The 23,380-nt window shown below is 39.5% G+C and overlaps 1 protein-coding gene across 1 annotated transcript in view; it reads right to left on the bottom strand.

Moving 5' to 3' along the window:
* Positions 1-2,527: 2,527 nt before the first annotated feature.
* The window catches only part of SLC6A2 (solute carrier family 6 member 2), a gene marked incomplete at its 5' end in the record, with an annotated part of 66,177 nt that continues 45,324 nt past the window's right edge, over positions 2,528-23,380 (bottom strand). Inside the window, 6 exons of the mRNA XM_082769713.1 lie at positions 2,528-3,848; positions 5,494-5,565; positions 8,120-8,287; positions 11,677-11,777; positions 18,258-18,357; positions 20,506-20,634. Of these exons, the coding sequence (XP_082625839.1) occupies positions 3,825-3,848; positions 5,494-5,565; positions 8,120-8,287; positions 11,677-11,777; positions 18,258-18,357; positions 20,506-20,634 (594 nt within the window). The 3' untranslated portion in view covers positions 2,528-3,824. The remainder of the gene's footprint in view (positions 3,849-5,493; positions 5,566-8,119; positions 8,288-11,676; positions 11,778-18,257; positions 18,358-20,505; positions 20,635-23,380) is intronic.

Raw genomic sequence — 23,380 nt, 5'->3', positions numbered from 1 at the left:
CCAATTATAGGGAACTTCCTCTGGGAAAATTACATACAACATACATTGCACGTGCAGTTAGGGGACGTGTACAACAGTAACAGCCACGTAATTTTCCTCCTACGATCTCTATTTAAAATACCATGTTTGATCCTGGATTTCCTTCACTAGGGTAAGATACGTTTCAAGTGTTGCCAGGGTGTGTGCCTTGGGACATGACAGAGCACAAGAAAGACCAACAGAAAAGGTTTGACTCAAACAGAGGCCAAACACTAAATGCATCTAGTGCTTTTTGGGCAGCTGCCCATGGAGGACCCTTAGTCTTTCCAGTAGAAATATAGATCTCTGGAGTTTTAGTAATGTAGCCATAGAACAATAACTGATGAATAATGTTCCTGCAGTGCGTACGGAGGGAGTACAAAGGAAAATGGAGAGCCTCTCTTTGGTGTTAGTTATCTTTCTGTGGCTTGATGAAACAACGTGGGTCACAGGCAGGTGGTCTTCAGTGACAGAGAAGAAGGTAGGGGTGGCCAGAAGGGAGATGCTAACGTACAACAGCTGCTTCCTTTATCAGATTAAAAAAAGGCTTTCAAGACCATGTTTTTCTAGAACTGTGAAATAAGCAACCTAATCACTTCACCTAATTTTCCCCACTGGCTTGCTACTGAAACAGCCAACTTAATTAGCAGGCTAATGATGCTGCATCTTGAATAAGTTTGCAACCAAATTTTTTTTGGTTTTGGAAGCGGGCTGTCTACTCCGTCAGCATATAGTTGTCATCGCAGGGGGGATCTGGGGGAGCACCAGTCCCCTGAGTGGCTCTGCTCCCCCAGTAGATGTGGGTGAGGGAAAGGGGGAGCTGCTTCTTGGCTGAAAATTCAAGACAGAGGAAGACTTGCAGGTTAGAAACCCCCTGGGTGATAAGATCCTGACTGGGTAATCTGTTTATCTGCAGTGGTCAAACAGAAGGGGGATGAGGATCCTGGTGGCATTTGCTATTTTCCATACTGAAAATGCATTAGGGAGCTTAAAGTGGGAGCCTAAAAGGAGCTGGGTGCCAGAGCTGTGGCTTTTTTATTACTGTCTATGCCATAACACTGGAAATAAAATCTTGTCTTCACAAGGGTTTTTATTACTTGAAAGGGCATTAATTTGAGGCTAATGGCATCATTTATCGTCCAGGAGGTATGAGGTAGTTGAGCATCTTATTCTGTGGAGAACTGAGGACACGTTCTCCATTTCTGGGACAGAAGTAAGTCATATTATTTTGTGGAGACTTCCTCTGGGCGACGTCTTGAACTTAAAGCCCAGCTGTGCAATCATGCATCATCTCTTTCATTAGGGCTATTCCTGGTAATAAGATTCCTGCTATCTCTGATTTGCCAATTGTCTTCTGTGTAGATTGCACGTTTTGTCTGTAAAACCTCAGAACAAGATGGTAAAAGTGCAGCGGAGTCCTGAGCTATAAATATTACACTAAACCTAAGAAGCTAAACAGTAACAAAAATAATGTTGTGGGTCTTTGCCTTGGGAGTTGGTATTTAAAATACAATCAAACCCTTATGTGCTGGGTAAAGCTGTTTCCACTCCCATGTTAAGATAGCTTTCTCCTTATTTCAGAGCGGAGTGGTGACGAAACACCTTTTCCTGCATGGGTTTTGCTACCCGGGTGGTGGTGGGGTGTTTCATAAGTGAACGTGGATGCAGGCTGCTAACATTTACAAACATGAGCAAACCAAGCAATATATAACGTGACAAGCAGTTAAAACTCCCCAGCAAAAAGCCCCTAGGAGTTTCAAAACTTGGTAATTATATCTATGCTAAGAAGCTTTTGAGCAGTGCCAAACCTGTGACTGAAGCAGCTGTATTATTGAAAAAAAAAAAAGCTTTATAACAATGAAAAGATTCTCCTGTAGTTATGGAAACAATAAAAATGGGATTAGCTATAAAGTTGGTGGGATTTTTTTGAAACACTCACCATATTGTCACCATTTGGACTTTTCTGTAATTACAGAACTAAAACAGTAACCTTTGAAACTACTTTACTATTGAAATATATTTAATAACAGGGTTTAAATGGCTATTGGCCATCAGCTGGACCAGAAGATATGACCGCCTTTATAATCAGAAGACTGTCCTTTGGGTTTAAAGCCCTATTTAAATAAAAACTACAGCTTTGTCACAGCGTCTTTTAAAGAAAATGGGACAATACTTGGTTTGTTCTGAAGTATTGATTCCACTGGAGGAAAAGGAAGAAAAAGGAAAGAAATTTTCTGGCAGTGCTCAGCAAAAATGGCCAACGTCACTTGGGACTTTTGAATTGGATTATGTAAAATGCGGGTGGGTGGGGGAGAACACAGGGAAGAGGAAACAATACAGTTGTTTTATGAATAAAAAGCCCCATCCTTGTAAGTGGTCTCTTTAAAAAGAAGCTCTACATAAACTTAAAAAATGAGCTGAATTGAATATATAGAGATAAAAAAGAAGAAAACAGAAGAAAAAAATCAGAGGTAAGGTCCAGAGGTAAACTCGAGGCTGGATTCTTAGCTCAGAAGCTACTGCTTCTGAGAATTACTTCTTATTGATCTAGTGATAAATACCTACAGGAAAAAACTCAAAGCTACCAGATCTAGTGATCACTGGGAAGATACTAGAGTGGTGTGTGACCACAGAGAGTAAGAACAGCACCCAAATGCAGAGTTTGTTCTGTATCTCGTAGCTTGCATAATGCTACCCAAGAGGAGAGCAGGAACAGGGTTAGGAAACTGAGTATGCCTAAAACATCCGTCTAATTCATTCAACACAATCTTACTATGTTTTGGTAGGTGAATCCAGGTGAGAGTATAATAGCACGCTTATGATAGCAGAATAAAACCAAAGTTTGGTATTTTGTTGCCTCTGGGAAAATTAAATAATTCTAAAAATAATTTTCTATATATTTTATATATTGTACATTCTTTATTTGGCATATAACAAAAAGATGAAAGTCTGACTATTGGTACGTGACTCTTTACAATTAACTGGACAAGTCTGTAGAGTATGGATCATGTGATAAAGCTATTTTAGTTGTTGGCAGAAGGGAATATGTTTTTGAGTAAGCACAGTGTGGTATAATCCGTATTCTGTATTTAGTAGCCACACCAGGAATTATGTTCCTGTTGCTTGTCAGCTTGTAGAATTAAATGGACAGAAAATGGCGCAGACATGTACAGTAAAGACAACCTTCTTCACCAAGAGAAGAAACTAATAACAAACCACTGAAAATGAAGCACTGTGTCTTCATTTCAGAAGGATGCAAACTCATATCCCAAAGGATAGTATGGCAAGAAAGCTAGTGACATTAATACATAGTTAAAGTTGCTCTTTCCTCATAACTGAGATGTACTTTTTCCTTAGATCTAAGAATGTTCAGGTGGTGTTGGTTTAAAGCAGGTCGTGGCATGAGTATCAGAAGTAATTATTACTGTCTGAAAAGTTTAATTCGCTTCTTCATGGTAAAAGAGCATTTAACATATGTTGATTGCTTTTTTTTTTTTTTTTTTTTTTTTCTCTGCTCCCCCCCTCCTCCACTTCTGCTAATAGCAAAACTCACAAGTTTTGGTCATGTAGGGGTCTCATGGCACCAAAGGAGATAAGAAAAATTAAACGGAGTCTTTAAAGATCATTTGAAGCCAAGTGATAGAAGGGAGGCATTGAGAACAGAGAGCAGATGTCTTCCCTCAAAGAGTCAGGAGGTAAGCTCTGAGCCAGCCTGGTCCAAGCGTCATTGAGGGAGCTTTGAACTTGACTTTTCTGTATTCCCAGTTTAGCTTAATTTATTGGCTTTTTCCTCAACCTGTCGGTTGTCATATTGTTAGCCAGTGTTGAAGCTGTAAGGGAACAGAAGTAGTTTAATAACATTGAATTAGATGGTGGTGGTTAGAGAGATTTAAAGTAGATTGCTTGACAAATTCAGTTACAAAGAGGTCTCAGAACAACCGATAGATCACAACTAAATTTCATTGGATTCCAGTTAGCAGTGGGAAACACGCTGAATATAGAGGCTATTGATTCAGCCCTCAGCTTAGTTTTAATATCCAGAGCTGTGGAAACACACGTGAAGAAAACTTTTGTACCTGCTTGGTTATTTTGGTCAGTGTTTTGCTTACAACCTTAAAGAATAACAAAGCACTAACCACACTTTAGTGATAAGACCTATTTCTTGCTGCTTGCTGAAGGCACCAACAAATTAATATAATGTGCCCTGTGTTTAACACATTTTGAGGGGTCATTAGGGTTTTGCTTCAATATACGCCCTTATTTCTAATTTAAGTGGCGTCTGTTTTGCTTCTTTTTTGCCATTATGGATTTGAGTTCAGAAGACCAGTGCTATGTAGGAATTGCTGTGCATATCCCAGTCACACAGGAACATCTGACTCTGGAAAAAATTAAACTATTTCTTACAGCTGCAGCATTACAAATCTTTGGATAACCGAGGGCAGGAATAGGGGAATGAGAAGGCAGAAAGAGGTGCTTTGTTACTACAGAATCTTGGCCACATCACATAAACTGTGGTCATGGAACAGGAAGCTTGTTTCCTGCTTCCATTCTGCACTCCATAAATCTGCACTGGGATTATTTTATCTAAAATTAAAAAATATATATACTTCAAACAGTTTTTTTTTTTTTTTCTTAGTATTTTTCAGAGTAAGCAAAAGGGAAACTTCTGTTTTCAATACCAATGTACAAACCAGCACTATAAAATCTGGGTCATGTTTTGAGGTGGTGCGCATAATTCTAGTTGCTTTCAACTTTGAAGGCAGAAAGTGGTCCAGCACGGACGCTGATAAGAGTAACAAGTTTCATATTTGCATCCTTTTTATCTTCTACAGAAAGGACTTTATTTCAATGAGCTCATTTTATTTGCTAAAAGGAAAGCAGCATTTGGAAAACTGTAGCTTATATTTCATGGCTGCTTAAGAAGTCTCCAACTGTGTTTCAGTCAACTGTAGGCCTGTGGGGAGAGCCTATTCCACACAGCCTAGCACAGGATTTCCTTATGGTTATTATGTCTAAGCTCCGACACCACATTTTTGGTTGCTGTTTACCCTGTCATACTTGAAATGTAGAAAATATGACTTCGGATTGCTGTTAACAACTGAGGGAGAGGATGTGACTTGTTTAAATGCACACGATAGCCTGGAAATACATTTATCTCTTGGTGAGATCTCACTGTGATTAGACATTATGACCTAGGATACCGGATTTAAGCGATGTACAGCATTGTCTGTTTTGCTTAGTCATTCCCTTACAGAGGTGGAAGGAAGGTGCCAAAGCCTTCCATCACAGTTAGCGCACATCGTCCTGAGCCTGCTGCATGTAGTACTGAGCCTCCTGTGTGGTGCCGTGCTGGCAGGAATAAAGAACCACAGCCCTGGGGGGATCCTCTCTGAGATCAGTGCAAACCTGCAGTTATTGCTGAAGGCAGGAAAGGGGTGGTATGAGTAGACAAAGCGTGGTGAAAGGAGTACAAACCTTAAACTGCCTGACATTTCCTTGGGCCACGAGTTGGTGTTCGTTTTCAGGTGTGATGCAGTAAGCTAGTCTCTAAACCAGAGAGGAAGAAGAGGAAAACATCAGACGTATGAAGCGGGATTATGTCTGCAGTCCCCAGTCTACAACGGGGAAGTGTGAACTTTATTTAAAACAGTAACTTAAATCTTTAATATCACTGTTACGTGCCTTTACCTCGGTCACAGAGAGCAAGCTCCTTTTAAGCCCCTTGATATTAGCATTTAATATAAGAAGCGACAGTAGAAAGTTTATGCAAATACTGAGTCCAAATATTTAGCAAAAGCATATGGAAAAGAACACCACAAACAGGACTTATATCCCCTGAAAGTCACACTTCTGATGTTAGTGCTGAAATGGGGTTGGCTAGGCCCCATGGGAGAGGCAGGAGGTGCTGACTGTATTATCCCTGCTCATTTCCCTCATCTGCCCACCGCTGTGCCATTTGGATCACACGCAGATTTTGGTTTACCAGGAACTTTCAACTAACCTAAGGACTTCACGTTAGACTAAGTGCATGCTCTGAGCCGTGATTTAGGGTATTACTTATGGTATTACGGTAGTCACTTGGGTGTAATATAATAGCTTTTGGCCGTATTTCTCATGAGGAGCCTGAAGAATTGCTATCTGCAAGAGCTGTAAAAATAAAAATTTATGAACACTACCAAATGAATGAAGGCTCTTTTTTCACTGTTTTTGGCTTCTGCATCCCGGTGTCAGTAAGCTTGTGCAAGCTGGCAAAAGCCTGTTGGGCTAGTATGAATTACGCAGTGGAATAATTAGAAATATTTATATTATATATATATTATAGAAATGATTAGAAAATAGAATTGTAAACACACAGAAATGGAAAGAACTGAAGGGCTAATAAAATAGCCAGTAATGAAACCTAGACATTATGTGTGACGTAAGTGAGATGCAGGGCAAGAGGGGTTCCCACTTTGGGGTGCCTTTCTGATGGGAACATTAAGAGGTGACTGTAGTGTTTCAGAAATAAGCCTTATCCCTTTGGGGCTGTCAGGGCCATGCAAGGGGGATGTGCCCTACCCAGATAAAGGGTGAGATGCTATTTTCTGCTGAATTCTCTGTGTAGTGGTGTTTTGGTGTTTAAGAGCCTCGATGTCCTGCTGCAGCACTGCATAACTCTAGCTATAGGAAAGGAAAGCCTTAGAGCTAGCTATAAGTCTGAGCTTTGACTGGGTCATAAAATGATGGCCCTGTGAGGGGACAAAGACAAAAACTGATGCTGTATTGCAGTGAAGAGTTCTACTTTCTAGCCTAGAGGGTTTAAGGCCATAGATAAGGATTTAAAATGACAGCAATGGTAAAATTGATATGATCAGTGAACCTGGGTCCTATGCCATGCTGAACTGATAAATTAAGAAAAGTATGGGGGAATGAATTGTAAAAAAAAATAAATGCATTTTTCACATGGAAATAGGGTTTCTTTTAAATGTATAATGCACGTAAACATAACTGAAGTTAAAAAAAACTATTAAGCTTTCATTGTCAAATTCTTTACTGTCATGAAAATCATTTGAATTAGTTTTTTTTTTTTTTTTTTTTTTAATTCGTTGCCTTCTTATTATACTACTGCTTTTAATAAGATGGTCACAAATTATTGCTCCTTGGAATTTTGCTTTATGCAGTGCATAGAGCATGTATTTTATGGGTAAAATGGGTTTATGTGGCGAAGGATGCTGCTACTTAGTACCCTGGCTCACTTACAGCAGTACAGAAGCAAGAGTCCAGATGATGAGACCATAGGCAGTGCCCATACTATAGGAATTAGGAGTGCTTCTTGATTTTCAGATCTATTTCGGCACTTTGGTCTCTCTTGAATATAAAGTTTCAAGCATTCTGGTCTTAGTGATGAATACAGTAGAAGGATCTGCACTGATTCTATCCTTAGCAAAAGGTTGGAGTAATTCCATAATAGATAAGGACGTGTTTGACAGAGGAATTCAAACACTGAGTGGCTGCTGTTAAAGATAAAATGCTGGGCTAAATGGAACCTATTGCTCTGACCCAGTGAAGCGTTCCTTCTGTCCTTGCTGGATACTCATTAAATGAACAAAGGCACTCCTGAACCCAGGGCTATGCTGGGGGCACATCCTGCCTCCCAGCACCTGGATGTAGCTTTTAGAGATGGGTGCAGTGCTACAACAGCAGATCTGAATTAACTTTGTACATAAGTCTGTAACGCTCTCCTGTAGAGTGATGAAGCATACTTGGGGCTTTGTTTAGGTAGTGCACCATGAAGACTGTCGGTTAAAGCTGAACATGAAGATACCATGGTTTGTATGTTTTTTGTTAAGGAGGACAAGATCTTAGAAATAAGATCAGTTGCATGCATCAAAAACCAGTTTATAAAATGATTATGGTGCTCTCTGGAAAGCTAATTTCTCTCTAGAAAGTAGAACAGGATGCAGTAATTCTGCCTCAAAACCCCAACCCATCAGCCAGTTGGATCCAAAAGGTCACTCACAAGTAATAAGTTTGGGGAGCAAGAGAAGCAAACTGCCAACTTTGATCCAGCCGTTTCATTTCATAGCAACATTTCATGACATTTTATTAGCATTTCACTTACTTCTTTAAAGGTCCCACGCACATTCATAAATTTATAGATAATATAGGCAGGCACGAGTATCATGGAGGATAACGCTATTCCCCAGCCAATGCGATTTGCCCAGAGAGGGAAGGTGTAGTCATCGTAGGTCAGAGGTTTGAAATTTATAATGCTGACTATCACAACAAACTAGGGAAGAGAAAATAACACGCATCATTGTTTTGAGACATGAAGCTTGGCTGGAAAACAGATCTCGTGTGTTTGCTTAGGCAGCCACCCTAAGGAATATTTCAACCCAGCTTTACCATTTACCTTCATCCTATTTATAGTGTGCCTCATACTGCTTAAACTGTTGATGTTCTTGATGCATTTACCAGTATTAACAGCTGTCTCCTTTCAGCTACTCTGGCCATGGAGCACTTGATATTTTGGTGGGAAGTTCAGGTGGTTTTCTGCCACTGTCTCACTCAAACTAGTGTTAGAGATATTAAAAAAAAAAAAAAAAAAAAAAAAAAAAAAAAAGATTCTGCAGTTGAGAAAGACTTATTCAGGATCTTTGTTTCCCAGGGGCATTAGGCCTCCTTTCCTTAGGAGTTCTATACCCATTTCCCCATGAGAAGCATGTTGTAAACTCCAGCACAATAGAGCTACTGAGTAAAGGTTGTGCTGCCTTGAGGCCTGAAAAATAAAGTTGTTTTTTTTTTTTTTTTTTACCTCCTGGTGCTACCCTATCTAGAACTGGAGGTAGGAAGGAAAGAGTAAGGTACCACCTTATTTGCTTCTTGCTATTTCCATATGGATTGCAGAATTCCATATTTGATTCTCTGGACCTGTATGTTCTGTTCCACGTAGCAATGCCAAATTGTAGTATTTTGAGTTTAGGATTTCAAAGGCTACGTGTGCAAGGAGAGTAATGGTGTGGGTTAAAGGAAATTGACAGTGTGAAGTCATCAGACAAATACTGTTTTCCTTCAGAGGTTATCTTGCCATGATGTACCCAGCAGCAGTTAGCATAGAGGAAAAGCTTCATGGGGATGTTTCCTAACACCAGATATCTGGATGACCCCAACTTGCCTTTCTTGTAGAGAGTTGTGTTTACTGCTAGGACCTGCTGTAATACAACACCCATCATAAATGAGGACTACCTCTGCTAGGTGAATACGGGATTGTTAAAGGAATAGTCATACTGAAGTCTGACAATTGCATAGCCTTTTCTGTATTATCCTAAACTACATACATCACAAAATGATATCAGATTTTTATTTGTATAAAAGTATTGCTTTAAGAATGCACAGCTTTTATGCTATTAAGTCTTCTAAAATCATAGCAAGGTCCAATTTCCATATTATTCATCCTGACCTTTTGATTTACAAATAAGCGTAGGAGAAGATCCCAATATAAAACTGTAGTCTTGTTCTGGATCTAACCTTTACACAAAGCAGTGCTCACTCTTTGGGATTTTTTCCCAAATGAAAAACACAAGTGCTTCACTACAGATCAGGCAGCTTACAAGGTACATTTAATACATGTTTGGTGTTTCACATAATTACTGGGTATAATTGCATGCTACTTACTCTAAGCTGTCATTCTACCATTTGGGCATCTTGGGGTCCTCCAATAAAAAATGAATTACTAGTGGGAGGTGTGTTCTAATAAATGTGTTACAAATGCAATGATTTTTAATCAAGTAATGCTCTTGAGGATGTTGTTGCAATTTCTGGGTTCAGAGACAAAGCACACAGGTAAAAGGTTATGTCTCAAGAGGTGGCATACATAGTATATGCTTTGAGAGAAAGGGACAAGGTAAATCTAGTAGTAAGTTCTAAAGTTCTAAGTAGTAACTTCTAAAATGCCTTCATGAACTGCTTGATATAATTAGCAGCCACATGGTGTTGAGCTGTTGGTATGATACTGGAAGAGTGAAAGACCTGCAGCAGCCAGAGATCAGGTTGGGAAGAAAAAAGTGTATACGGTTGTGTCTGTGGTACTATTGCAGTGATGGAACCAACACTTCACTTTCACATTGAAATTCTGGCTTTTTTTTTTTTTTTTTTTTTTGACTGATTTAAAAAAACAAACAAACAAAAACAGTACAATATGTAACGCATACTGATTCTTTTCAATTGCTTTTCACATTTTGTACTAAAGGGGAAAAAAATCGTTCCTGGGTAAATCATTGCATAAATGCTTCCAAGTCTTGGCAGAAACATCTGCTGGATGCTGTTGGATGTGGACCAGTCAGCCATCCTAGTATGCTGCTAATTCAGTGCATGAAGGCAAAGTCTGTATTAGTTGTCTTCAAGAAAAATATCTGCAATCCTCAACAACCTGAGCATCTGGAAACACTGCCCAGTGCACGTCTTTGTGGAAACGCAGAGAGCTTTTATTTACAGTTTGATTTGGCAACTAGTAAGATCAGGGTGAGTAAGCCTTGGAGCTGCAGATCAAATGCACAGTAACAAGCAGCAGATCCAGACTGCAGAGCAGTGGATTGAACGTGGTTTCTCTGTAACCACGGAACCCCAGCAGGAGTCTGCAGAACATCTAATTACTGGAATTAGGAAAGGTTGACCTGGGATTTGGTTGCTGTAATTAAGTGTGAATTTTTCTTTTAATGATTTATTCTAAATGAATAATTTTATGGCTCCAAGGTAACCAAGGTAAAGATCGAAGTCTTTAGATCAGTCTGCTGTTTACACAGGTACATGGGTACATGTAGTCTGTGTGTGATTTATTTTTTTTTCCGTTGTCAGGTCTAGGTAACAAAGATGTGTGCTTGTATAAGGCAGGTACATAATGATGATTTCATTAAGTAATTTTGAGTTCTGTGAGGAGTTGCATTCCAAATAACGTGTCTGATCTGACTTGATATAAAATGGTGACCTTTAGTTCATGAAATCTTTCTTTGTTTTTCACTTTCATTAACCTATTTGTACAGTTTTAAGGCCTTCTAAATTAAACTTTCTTTGAATTACTGTATTATTCCTGTTTCAAAGATGAGGTTAGCCACAGTATATGGCAGTTTTTAAACTGAAATCCATATCAGTTAAAATGAGAATGGTGAGGGATGGTGAACCTGATGCATTCAGATACACTTTACGTAATTTGATTTCCTATTGATAGCAAAGCTTTAGTAGTAAGGGAATTTCACCATTGATGAGTTCAGCTAAATCATAGACAGACTCGGCCTTTCTCTCCAGCACACTCTTATCCCTGGCTAGATTATTTTCCCAACAGAAAGATTTTTGTTTGATGCTTGGGAGGATGCTGGGAAGACGCTGCCTGAAACCATGCTTTGTGTTCCCTAACAAAAGCTTTCCTTTACATCTTGAAGAAGTGAAGGAACAGAAGATGATCTCTGCCACAATTAGCTGCTCCTTCACAACCAAAATATTTTATACAAAATCCCCCCTATGATATTGAAGGAGAAAAAGAATTAAATAGGAGTGCCTTCTAGTCATCCTGGCAACACTGGGCATAACAAAGACAACCTTGCTTGATACCTTGATACTTGATGGCATATTCTAGGAAAGGCATGCTAGAATTCTTTTGATGATGAAATAATTATCAGCACTTACCAATAGAAAAGCAGGGCTAACAAATTTCCAGCACAATCTCCAGTAGAGGCCTGGCTTGAAGCCCATCATTTGTTGGATATCTTCGCTGAATCTGTCCACACCTAGAAGGGATGTGGACATCAGACCGGCATAAATCTAAACTGATGAGATGCTGGCATATCCCAAAATATGTGGTCTTCTTTCAGAAAGACTTCCGAATCAGAAAAAATACAAGATAAAATTGATCTCCTTTCAATGAGTAGGTGCATCTTTGATATTGCTATATCCAAGAATTAAATACCTGTGAGCACATGATATCTATTGCAAATAGCTTTACCATTGGAAAGGGGCACTTAACAAATACAGAATCACAGAATCACATACCTAGCAATTAATTTGTAGGGGCACTGAAGAAATACCTAGCAATTAATTTGTAAACTGGATGTACAGTTCTTCTAATATTTGACTACTGTAACCTAACTACTCAGCAGCATTATGAGTATATTAAAGGAAGACCCAAACCCTTACTCACACAAACTCCTTCTGATAATGAGATAGATTCATATGATTCCTAAGTTTACAAAGGCGGCTGTATTTGTTTTGCTTGGCATGCTTCACTTGTCTTTCCACATTTCATTAATTACCACAGAACATTCATTGTATTTATGACAAATGTCATTTCATCTTTCATCACTTATATAAGGAATGGGGTAGGTGCTGCTTCTGCTCACTGTAAATATGTACAAAATAAACTAGCAACGTGCTGCTGGCCTGTTTTAGAGTATCCTCTGTGAGTTTGTGAGTAACGCTATGATCTAGAATTTTCTGAAATTGTTACCTCTATGCATGTAAATATTCAGTAATTTCATACAGCTTTTGTGGATACCCTAGAAGATAAATGATCTATTCGTGTGAGTACAAACCATGAGTAGTCAGAACTTCTACCTATTCCAGTAGTTAAGGCAGCAGAGGATACCAAGAAAATCATTAAATGAAGAGAGATCAAAAATTAGTCTTGCTCATTATGCCAGAAATGTATAATATGGATTTAGAAAAAGGGGTGACTTGTTTGCTTGCTTAGTATCAAGACCTTGATATTAGTAATCTACAATATTTCCATTGTATTTTCCATTCCCATTTGTATATTAAGCATGCAAGAAATAGTGTATGAGGCTTTCCTTGCCAGCAACACTATATAATGCTACTCCATTCAAATCACTAAAGTTAGCTACCTCTAGTGGGATTCACTGCACCACAGTGTAGAGAAATGGAGGTACCAGACAAAAAGTCTCAGCAACTTGAGCAGAGGGAAGAAGAGCTGTAAGTATCTGGTTCTCAGTCTTTAGTGTTTCTTGCATCTGTATGGTCTGAGACTTTTCACGTGTGTGTTGGCACTTAGTACCTCTGACAGTCTAAGCACTAACAGCTATAAATTGGAATGGTAAACAGAAATCTTACTTTGGACAAATACAATGCAAATAGCTGTGGTAGAAATCTCTTCCTGCAGGCAATACAGAAACATGAGCTCCTGACTTTGCAGACTCCCATTCAGAAATGCTCTCTAGAGAGTGACTTCAGAACTGGAATAGCTCATTCAACACAGGCCAAAGCAAAAACCACAAATTTGCCACCCTAGGTTACTCACTGTTACAGAATGGGTATGTCCTGAGGAAGGAAGAAATGATATTTCACTCAGCCCCTCCTAACTCCGTATGGGTTTTACAGGTTTACATAAGTGTTCTGCACTCCATGTCTGAACACCTTAGCACTGCATGAGTACAGCGGGCTTTCTGTGAGTGGCATTAGCCTCAACTGGCTACAGATTTTGAGTAATTTACAAAGGCATTTCCATGCTTTGCAGCAATGGATTTTATAATGGGGTGATTATTGCTGATATCAAAAAGTGGGAAAAATATCTTTTCAGAGTGGTCTTTTAAGAAGGAAACAGTCTCTAACTGCATGCCTTAAGGATACCGGCTCAGAGATAAGTACTTCTCTCTAGCTCCATCTGTCTGGGCAGACTGCTGGTTTGTAGTTGATAATTCTATTTAATGTTTTCAAGAAGGTTGATTTTATTCCTGAACCCAATAGGTAAACAGCAAAAAAGGCAGCTCTTTTGCAGCACGTTTGTTAGAGATGCTGTATAGTTTGTCGGAATTGTTCCTCTTCATGTGGGTCCATTCAGTAGAGTTTATTTAATTTAAATAATTAGGACAGCTCAAGTTTGCCCTTTGCATGGAGCCAAGGAAATGTATTTACAAGGTCTGGACACTTGAATGTGAACTTTGATTCTGCTCCCTCTTCCCCCAGTATTACATACAGGTGAAGCAAAGTAGCCAAATTTAAGAAAGGATCTGTAAATGCTCTTTGAATTTAATCTGATTCTATTTGCTGTGTCTTCTGTGAACTTTAAAGTGACTGAATTTCAACTGCTGTGAATACGGAGAGTGAAATTTATCATTGTGCAGAAGGTCAAAGGACTAGATAACCTTTGAATAAAAGTTTTGTAGATGGCAGACACAGCTCAAACAGTGCTTTGTGTTCAATATCTACTGAAAATAAGGGATAAATAGTCCATGTTCTCAGACTGCTTTTTCAACAGCATGCTTTTTGGGTACTATACATCTTCAAATAACTATTCAAAGAATCAATGTGTGAAGTAGAATGTAGCTACAGCTATCTATGACAGTACTTGTAGGGCTTTTTTTTTTTTCTTTTGCAGTTTTTGAAAGCATTAACAGTGTTCTTTTGTGATTCTGTAGGATAACATAGGCAACTCAGTAGAATAAACCTAAACGGTGTGATTCCTTCAGTCACAGGACAGAACTGGTACCACAAACCAAACTCCTGATTACTTGCTGGAGACATGGGGTCAAGTAGAGAAATAACTTCCTTGCCTTTTCACTGAAACACAAGATGGATGTATGTACAATTTGTGACCAGGCCCCATACTTAAATACACTAAAGAGAATTTAAGTGTAATTTCTGAGCTAATAAACTATGTAGCTGCCTGGGAATGTCTCCACTGCAGTTGCCTGCTAATCAGCGTAGAAAACTTGGCCCATTCTCCATGTACATAGTATCGGGGTGTCAAGGGAATTAATGTGAAAATTCAGATTAGGTGGAAGTTGTAAAGTAGATTTCACTATAAAAGCAAGTTAACATTGTTAATGTCCTCCTAACATTAGGACAGGATGTTTTCTTTCATCCTGGCAATGCAGAGATCTGAGTTCACACAGAATTGGAGTACATGTTGACAGTACCTCCTGCACTCCCTGAGTGCTAGACCTCGAAGTCATTTGGCTATACAGGCTTAAGGACTGTGCATATTTGCAGAGGTGAAACTCTTCACTGGCCATAGCTGGAATATTTTAGGGGCATGTTTCCAGAAAGTAGTGTTATAGCTACAACGACCATTTGGAGCCTTAGAGGCATTTCCTGTATTTGGTGTTTTCCGCTCCTGTCTTGTTTAACTCTGTATGCCTATGTGATGTGTAGTATTCTTTCATAAGCTTGGATTATTATTTTTTACTTTGGAAAGTAAAGATTAATAATAATGCCCTGAATGCCATATATTTGATTTAAATGAATCCAAGAAATCAAGTGAACTATGCTGAAATAAAAAAAGCAGTAAGAAAAAGGGCTTTTGAATCAACTTAGCCTATTCTAAGCTAAATTCGCTTTCCGTGTAAATGGTGCTTTTGTCTCCTCATATTAGTAACTGTCCAGTTACAGAACTATAAGGGATAACACAGTTTGCATGCAAATGAAGGGTTGGTGTAACATTGCTTCATTGAACCATCCTATATTTTGGCCCATGGGAATTACAGTAAGTCACAGAATCATTGAATTGTTCGTGCTCGAGTAGTTCCTGAGAGGTCTCCAGTTCAACCTCCTGCACAAAGCAAGGCTAGCACAGTGTAGAACGGCTTTCTCATGGCTTTGTCTGGTTCTGACCAATCTGTTGCAGTGTGCAATTATCTTTACATAGAAAAAAAAATCTCAACTTGATCACTGTCTTCTCTTCTCCTACTGTGTACCTCAGTGAAAAGCCTGGCTCTTTCTTTGAGAGCCTCTGGATTTGGGTCAGAGGGAGAGGTGTCTGGCTTCTCTTAAAATATGCATCAGAGGAATGGTGTCAGTGTAGCATAAAGACAAAATGGTGAGTCACAACCCAAATGGATCCATATGTTAAAACAAACTTGCTTCCCCTCCTCCCTTGCATGTTCAGGTTTCTTCTTTGCAAGAAGAAACTTCCCAGTAAGTGGGCATAAGCATAATTTGAACTAAATCTAAAACTGCCACGTTTTTGGTCTGTGCCAAAATGTCAATGCTTGCCTTCAGGCTGGCTTAATGTTCTGCTGGGTCATTAAGGCAGCTGGGGTCTATCAGGAAAAAGGTAGGCAAGACCATGCCAGATTGAATCAGTCAAAGCAGTATAAATAGCACCTGGGGCTGTAATAAGTTCTTCTTTATAAAGCAGCAGGTCATACTGTGTCAGTAGAAGCATCTGTCAGCTGCTTAAGACAATGAATAGATGGTTTCTTGATTATGGGCAGGCAGGAGGGAGAAGGGAAAGGATGATGAAGGGCAGTAGTTGGAGCACTTCAGGTCTGGCTAAGCTTGGTTTAGACTGAACTGCATCCAAAGCCTAGCTGTTGTAAAGCACAGTAAATCCTGTTTTAACAGGGGCAAATAATAACTTGCCTTCACTAACCAAAGAATACTTTCATGCCTCTGCTGCTAAGCTGAGCTAACTCTTTTGCATTCAGCTTTTACAGGGATTAAAAACCTCTGAAATCTAGTGCGTCTACATATTTTGAGAGCAGCATATGAGCTGCTTACTAATTCTGTCATCCAACATCAGCATGGAGATGTTTAAAGCTAAAAGCCTTTTCTTTAGTAGGCTGAACAGCTTTACACGTGAATGACATTCTTTCACCTCATGTGCTCATCACTAGCTTTTAATTGAGAGAATGACTAGAAGAATGTGGTGGCGTAGTACGGGTGGGTAAATTACTGACTGAGGGAGGTAAATGGCAGTAAGGATGATGATGGCTGAAACCTTCTGAATCATGTCAGCTGTAAGCATAATTTCTAAATAGGAAAGATAATGTCCTTTAGGGGTAAGACAACCTTATTGGGAATCAGGGCAGCTATTTCCATACAGACTTCAGTGGGTAAAAATAAATAATGCTGGCTACTGTGACTTTTGAACCCTAATAACAATGAAGAGTTGTGGCAAACCAGGAAGTATGACATGAGAACTAAGGGGAGATCAGGAGGAAAAATAACAGCTCAAGAAAGTTGATTAATCCAGCAGCCAGCAATTTCACATATCAAAGATAACTTGGACTGCTGCAGTGAGGTGACTTGTGTAAGATCTAAGATTTTCAGCCCTAGATGGGTGATTGAGCTAATCACGGGTTTGTGATTAATATTGCATTGCTGAACTGATTATCTCTTACCCATCCAAAAGATGAGGGGTTTTTCTGCATCACACTGCCAAAACATTTACAGTGCCTCTGACAGAGCTGACAGCAAACAGTCTTCTGAAAAGTAGTTTGTAGAACCAAGGGAACAAATTTAAAAGCAAGCCTTGCAAAAGGGAGCCTGAATGTGTATTTGGCTTTGAAAGTGGATAAGCTTAGCTGTTAATGGTAACTGGTGGTCAGAGATAAGTACTGAATTTGGGAAAATAATTTGGAAGCATGTATTCACAACTTACATTATCTGTGAAGGTGGCTGGAAACACGGTCAGTGAGGCTGCAAAGACAGCTGTGCTGACAGTTTGTCTTTTCAAGTTAGAAGGTTCCTTTTTGTTATTTGGAAAAAAAAAAAAAAGCTACTCTTTTTGAAGTCCTTATAATTTCACAAATCTTGTCTGGAAAGAGATAACGGATAGCGTTGGCACACACAGATTCCAACCTAGTGCAGGAGATGAAGTGAATTATCCTAGAGCCAGCCATACTGAGGTTAAAGCCAGTTATCGCACCCTTTCTGTGGCATAAATCATTGATTTTTTTTTTTTTTAACCATTTCTAGGATGTTGGATATTCCATGCCATGCTGTGAAAGAAACAATTTCTAAACTGCTGGTGTTTTTATAATTAAGTAGAATGTTGCCTCAGACCGAAGTGGCTAATGTGGGAATTATTACAAGTTTAAGACAAACGACCTTTGTTAGTATTGCCCTGGGGGCTTGGGGTTGGCCCTGGGGAAATTGTGGATAGCAGGAACAGGGGGAATCTGTATTTAATCTAATCTGCTTTGAAAGCATGAGATATAAGCATGCTACTGCAAGCCATGGTCTGCCTTAACAGATACAGAATACTGCCAGGAGAGGTTGCATTCTCACTTTGTTGTAGTAGCCTTCACAAGGTGATTTCCTTTGGATTTAGGTGGAGTTTCAAAATTTAGCCCACTGAACATCTGCATTCCCGTCCCTATTTGTAAATCAGGTGAAAATTGTTGCATAAAACCCATCCTATCATGCCTTCATGTATACAGTGCCGCACTAAATCCCCTTAAGACAATGTGGGAGCCTGCCACAAGCTCACTCTGAGTATCAAAGGCTCTGCAGGTGTGAAGGGAATTGCTTACCATAAAACCAGGAAACTCCAATTGCCTCCATTAAAACAGCAAACAGTATGGACGTCCCAGCTGCAAATGTGTCCAGCAGTGTGAGCACGTAAATTCCACCCTAGCGTGGGGGAGTTGAGAGATGCAACAGAAACAAGTTAGAAGTGGAGTCATGTCAGCAGTTCAGCATCAGGTTAACAGAAATCTGCTTCGCTTGAAATCGCTTTACCCAAGTCTTTTAATACGGAACCGGTGCTGCAGACACACGTTTGTACGTACACACAAAACAGTGGAACCAGGCTCTTCAGAAGGGTGGCAAATCTTTTTCACCTGCCCTAACTGAAAGAGGAAACAGAAACCTCCGTGTGATTAAAGAGCGCTCTCAGCACTCCGTATTTTCTGTGGCAATGGAAGGCTACAGAGGAATGGAGAAGCATGGTTTGTTTACTTGTTTCAAAATGAAACTGAATTAAGTGTTTCAAGCCACGCTTTTCACATGTAAACAACAAAAATGTTTGCATTTGCAGCACATTTCAGTTAAAATCCTTTTTTTTCACAACCACACTCAATTTGCCTAGGCCTGTTCAGAAGGGGAGGGAACAAAGGAATTTTTTCTATGCTATTCCCAATGGGATAAATAGCATGTGTGCTGTTTAGGTGGTTTTAAGCTCTGCAGTTTTCTTTTTTCCCTGGTTTAAAACCATGGTTTTCCAAAACAGCTGTGCATATTTGCAAGATGGGAGAGACCACTGCTTAGGCTTTGTCTAGGTTTTTAATTCTGTGGGGACTTGTCTGGAAACTGAATGAACTTGGGTTGTTGTGTGAGAAAGAAAATGTTGTTTATCCAATGGCATTTCGGCCTGACCTCTTGTTTTTGTTCTACACCTGCTCTAAATGGATGCCTTCACTATCAAAACTTAGCGAAGCGAACAACAAGTATGCTTTTGTAAGAGACTTGTTTTGAAAATACAGCCTCAAGTTTTCAGAGCACAAAATCAATCAATTTAATGTGATGGTATCACAAGGGGCTTTCTTCGTAACTTGCGCACATTAGAAATGTTCTCCGGCCACGTGAACCCGGACATCTGGATGAGCGCGGGCAGTTCAGTGCATTCCAGCTGCCGGGGGGACTTCATTCCAAACAGGTGCCGTTATGTGAAAGCTGCAGCCAGGCTGCTGGCTGGAACCGCGTCAGCCTGCCTGAAGGCACTGGGATCGCACCCATCGGCACCTCGGTTCTTACCCACTGAGGTTGTTCTGATATTGCGCTTAAAAATTTTTTTTTCCAATCAAAACTGAGGATGAAGAAGGGGCATGTTGAGGTCTTTAGGTAACAATGGAGATGGCGTGGCTTTAAAAGGACAAACTTGAAATGCACGTATTTTTAGTGTCTCCAATATTTTCCAGTTTGAGAAAATGAGGGTAAAATTATTGGGGTAGTCTTCTGGTGTACGTAGAGCTTTGTTATCTTAAATTAATGCCATTTCAGTAACCTCAATATGTCTGGAAACCATTTCTAGGGAGGGAGAGAGGTTTAGCACATCTATTTTCATTGCGGCTACCTCATGTTTTCCTTGTTCTCTGGCAGTTTTGATATCTTTGCTTACAGAAATTCTTGCTTTTTGGTAAAAATCAGAAGGTTCTCTTACTGCAGGACATCCAACCTAGTAGACTGTGGTTCTCATCCTTCAGTTAGTTGTCAAAAGCGTGGTGAGGCAAATCATTCAGGATGAAGAAATCTCAGGGTAGTGGTGGTGTGAAAAAACAGCTTACTAGATGTTCAGGGTAAGTTATGTGTCATTTTATGATGTTCAGAATAAGAAATCAGATCTAGGAACATTAAGAAACACATGGAGGGAGGAGATCATTTTTCTAAAGTCCCTTCGCTTGAAGCAAAGGCTTCTTATTTGCTTCACAAAGAAAATAGCCAGATGTCTGATGGACTGGTCATGCAAAATCCTTAGTTCCTCACAGAGGAATAAGTATTCAACATAATTCTGTTTAATATGACCTTTCCCCAACACTAAGAACACAAACAGTTCTTTGAAACAGAGGCTTGTAGGTTCAGATGGTAGCTAATAAACTTGTCCAAAAAGAGCAGAGAAGCATCGTGTAGGTAAGACTGAAAGTAACATTCTGACCATAAGGTTGTTTAAGAATTAAAATTTCTCTATAACCAAAAGAGCCACCTGAGCCCCTTGATATTTCCAGCTGATGAGGTTAACTGCATTTTAAAGGTATTTGTGATGGAAATTTTTGTTGTACTTACATTGGTAATGCAAAAAAGGGCAAGTAGGAAAGTGCCAAATGACACACCAAAGGTGAAGAGCTTTCTGTGCTGCTTCAGAATTTGGAAGTCGTCCGCCAAGCCAGTGATGACAGCCTCCATTCCGCCCATCTGAGGAAGGGAAGGCAGGAGTTCTCGTTAAACCGTGCTGACATATTTTACATACAGAGCAAAGGATATAGGCAGCTTGTGTAATTCATTCCCAACCACTGCATGGCTGCTGACATTTCAGCTGTACGTGTTCAGAGGTACAACTGATTGTCCCCTGGTACAGAACTGAGGCAGGGATTTGGCCATCTAGAGCCATGGTCGTTTGACTGCTGTATCCTCTGCTGCCTCACCAGGACAGAGAGATAGTAAGGCAGTATGTTGGGAAAGATAACATCCATTCATATAAAATCCGGGAAGAAGTCTTATCAGAAGTAATTTAACTCTCTAAGAGACTTTAGGTATAAAGAGAGACACCGTACTTCACACACACCCAGGGAAGATCTACTGAACAAAGATTCAGGTTAGCCATGGGTTAACCACCTCCAGTTTGATAGAAATCTTTACAGACCTGGAAGCCTCACTGCATAGCAAGCTTCATGTCGTTTTTCTGTTGACAGCATGAAAGAATTTTTGTTTCTTTGTAGAATTTGTTCCTGTGTAGAATTCAATTCTGAATATTAGCTTTGATTTGGTTTTGTTGTATTTTAATGTAGGAAATGCACTTTCCAAATTTCCATGGAAATTGCTGAATTATATATATATAGGTTACTATGAATTTTAATTTCTTTCTACTAATGAAAGCATTCTTCTCAACCAAAAAGTCATGGGGGAATGAATCCCAGTGTCCTGTCATGATAAGTTTGTTTGTAAATAAACTTGGTAATGCTTTTCATGATGCTGAAAGATCATAGCAAAACCTGGAGTGCTTGGTGCCATGTGAGAGTTAGTCTGTGCTGACATATTGTGTCTGTTTCCTATAACAATCTGATGAAATGAGCATTTCTGGTTCAAACAGCAGCAGAGTTTTCTCTATAGAATATGAATGATTCCACTCAAAGCCAAGTTGCTGGGGACGGTGGAGCACTTTTTATTAAAGGTAACTAATGCTCACAACTAAGGTCACAAATCGTAGCGTGGGCTTGTGCTTACTGTCCTCGGGGAGGGAATGGGGGGCACAATGGAGCGCTGTGCTGTTAAGCCCAGCCACTGCTTGCTGGGCTCAGATGTTGTTACTGTGTTGACACTTTAATGAGAGTGGAGAAGTTGAAGTGGAAAGAGATGGTCTGGATAATTTTGGCTGAGAACCAATTCTTTATGTGCCACTGTTTATTCCACTGGTTAATTCCCCGTGTCAAGCTAGATATATACTCCAAAAAGTGTTTGCAAACATTTCTTCCATTTCCTGTCCTTTTCATTGTTGCTTGCTGAAGCTTACATGATTGGATTTCTCTTTCCTTAAACATTTGGACAGCTACATTTTTGTATAGATGTCTGCATTTCTGTGCCTGTGCAGGTTTATGCACATGAATACAAGTGGTCGTATGTAATTCTTCGTCTTTACTCTTGGGCTTATTTGATTTTTAGGTTTAAAAAAATTAATTTTCCCTTCAGGGGCTTGATCAGTCAAGTGGGGGGAGAGTTGAGAAGACCACCCATAACAGATACTGCGTGACTCCAGTTATCTTAGGTAAATGATTAAAAAAAAAGAGCAAAGTATGAACAAGCAAATCCCTCCTCTTCCTTCTTTACTCAACCTGTTTGTTAGGAAGACACAGCTAACTTGGCCACAGGTTTTCAGCATCTAGTATTTTAATTATCTCCCCAAGAAACAGTTTTCTCCACTTGTAGGAAGAGTGTGTTCTGCAATCTAAATCCTCATCTTTGTCACCCAAATGTTTCTAAACATTGCTTGAATTTACTACTGTTGTGCAGGTAATAGTCTTGGATCTAAACTCTTATGTGCATTTTTCTCAATACTGCCCTGTTTCTACTGGTCATTCATGTCCTTCCACTGTGCTGAAGCTTTCCTTTCTTTCATGCTTGCTTATAGTTGAAAAATGTCCAAGCTACAAAACCAGCTGCAATCTTGCCTTAAACTTTTAAAGAGGAAAGGAGATTTTAGTGTGTAGGTTAAGATAAACTTCATTGAGCCTGAGCTGGAATTCTCAAATCCACACACTTGAGAAACATTTAGACCGGAATCTGACATTTACAACTCAGATCTCACTTTATAAGATCTCATTCAGCTATTTGCCAATGATTATCATGGATTTCTTCTGTAATCTCATCATAGTTTTGCTCTTTTCCATGCGAGTTCATTCTTTGCCTTTCTTGTCCTTGAAAATGAACTTGTCACTTCCAGCAGTAAATTCCTAGATCAGCTCTGCATGTTCAGAACTGCAGTGCTTTGTGCCTTAGACAGAACCCCCCACGCTATCAAAAATGATGAGTGTTCATTGTTGACTATTCTTCAAAGATCCTGTTTGTTTTTCCCCCAAATTAATAAACTTTTAAGCTAAATATAATGGGATGTCTTCACCTCTTTGGCAAGAACAAAGCAGTGCAAGTGTTGTTATGGGACATTGGGATATTTTCTGTAGGGCTGAAGTTTCTGTGATCCTGAATGTCATGGTACAAACCAAGTCATCACACTAGAAATACCAGATGCACTCCTTTAGTGTTGAATAACAGCCAAAAAGCCAAGCTTAATACTGAGTTTAGCTGCAGAGAGAAGCACAGCACTGCTCATTCTTAATTGTTACGTCCTTATTGTGAAAACAGAGGTGTTTCAGTATTTCCCAGTCTTCATTTTGTATAGTTAGGAATTATATTGTAATATAATATCAAACGACTATGGAAATATTCT

This window comes from Aythya marila (assembly GCF_965140915.1).
Source record: "Aythya marila genome assembly, chromosome: 12".
Classification (NCBI taxonomy): Eukaryota; Metazoa; Chordata; class Aves; order Anseriformes; family Anatidae; genus Aythya; species Aythya marila.
This window is presented reverse-complemented; position numbering and strand designations above follow the sequence as displayed.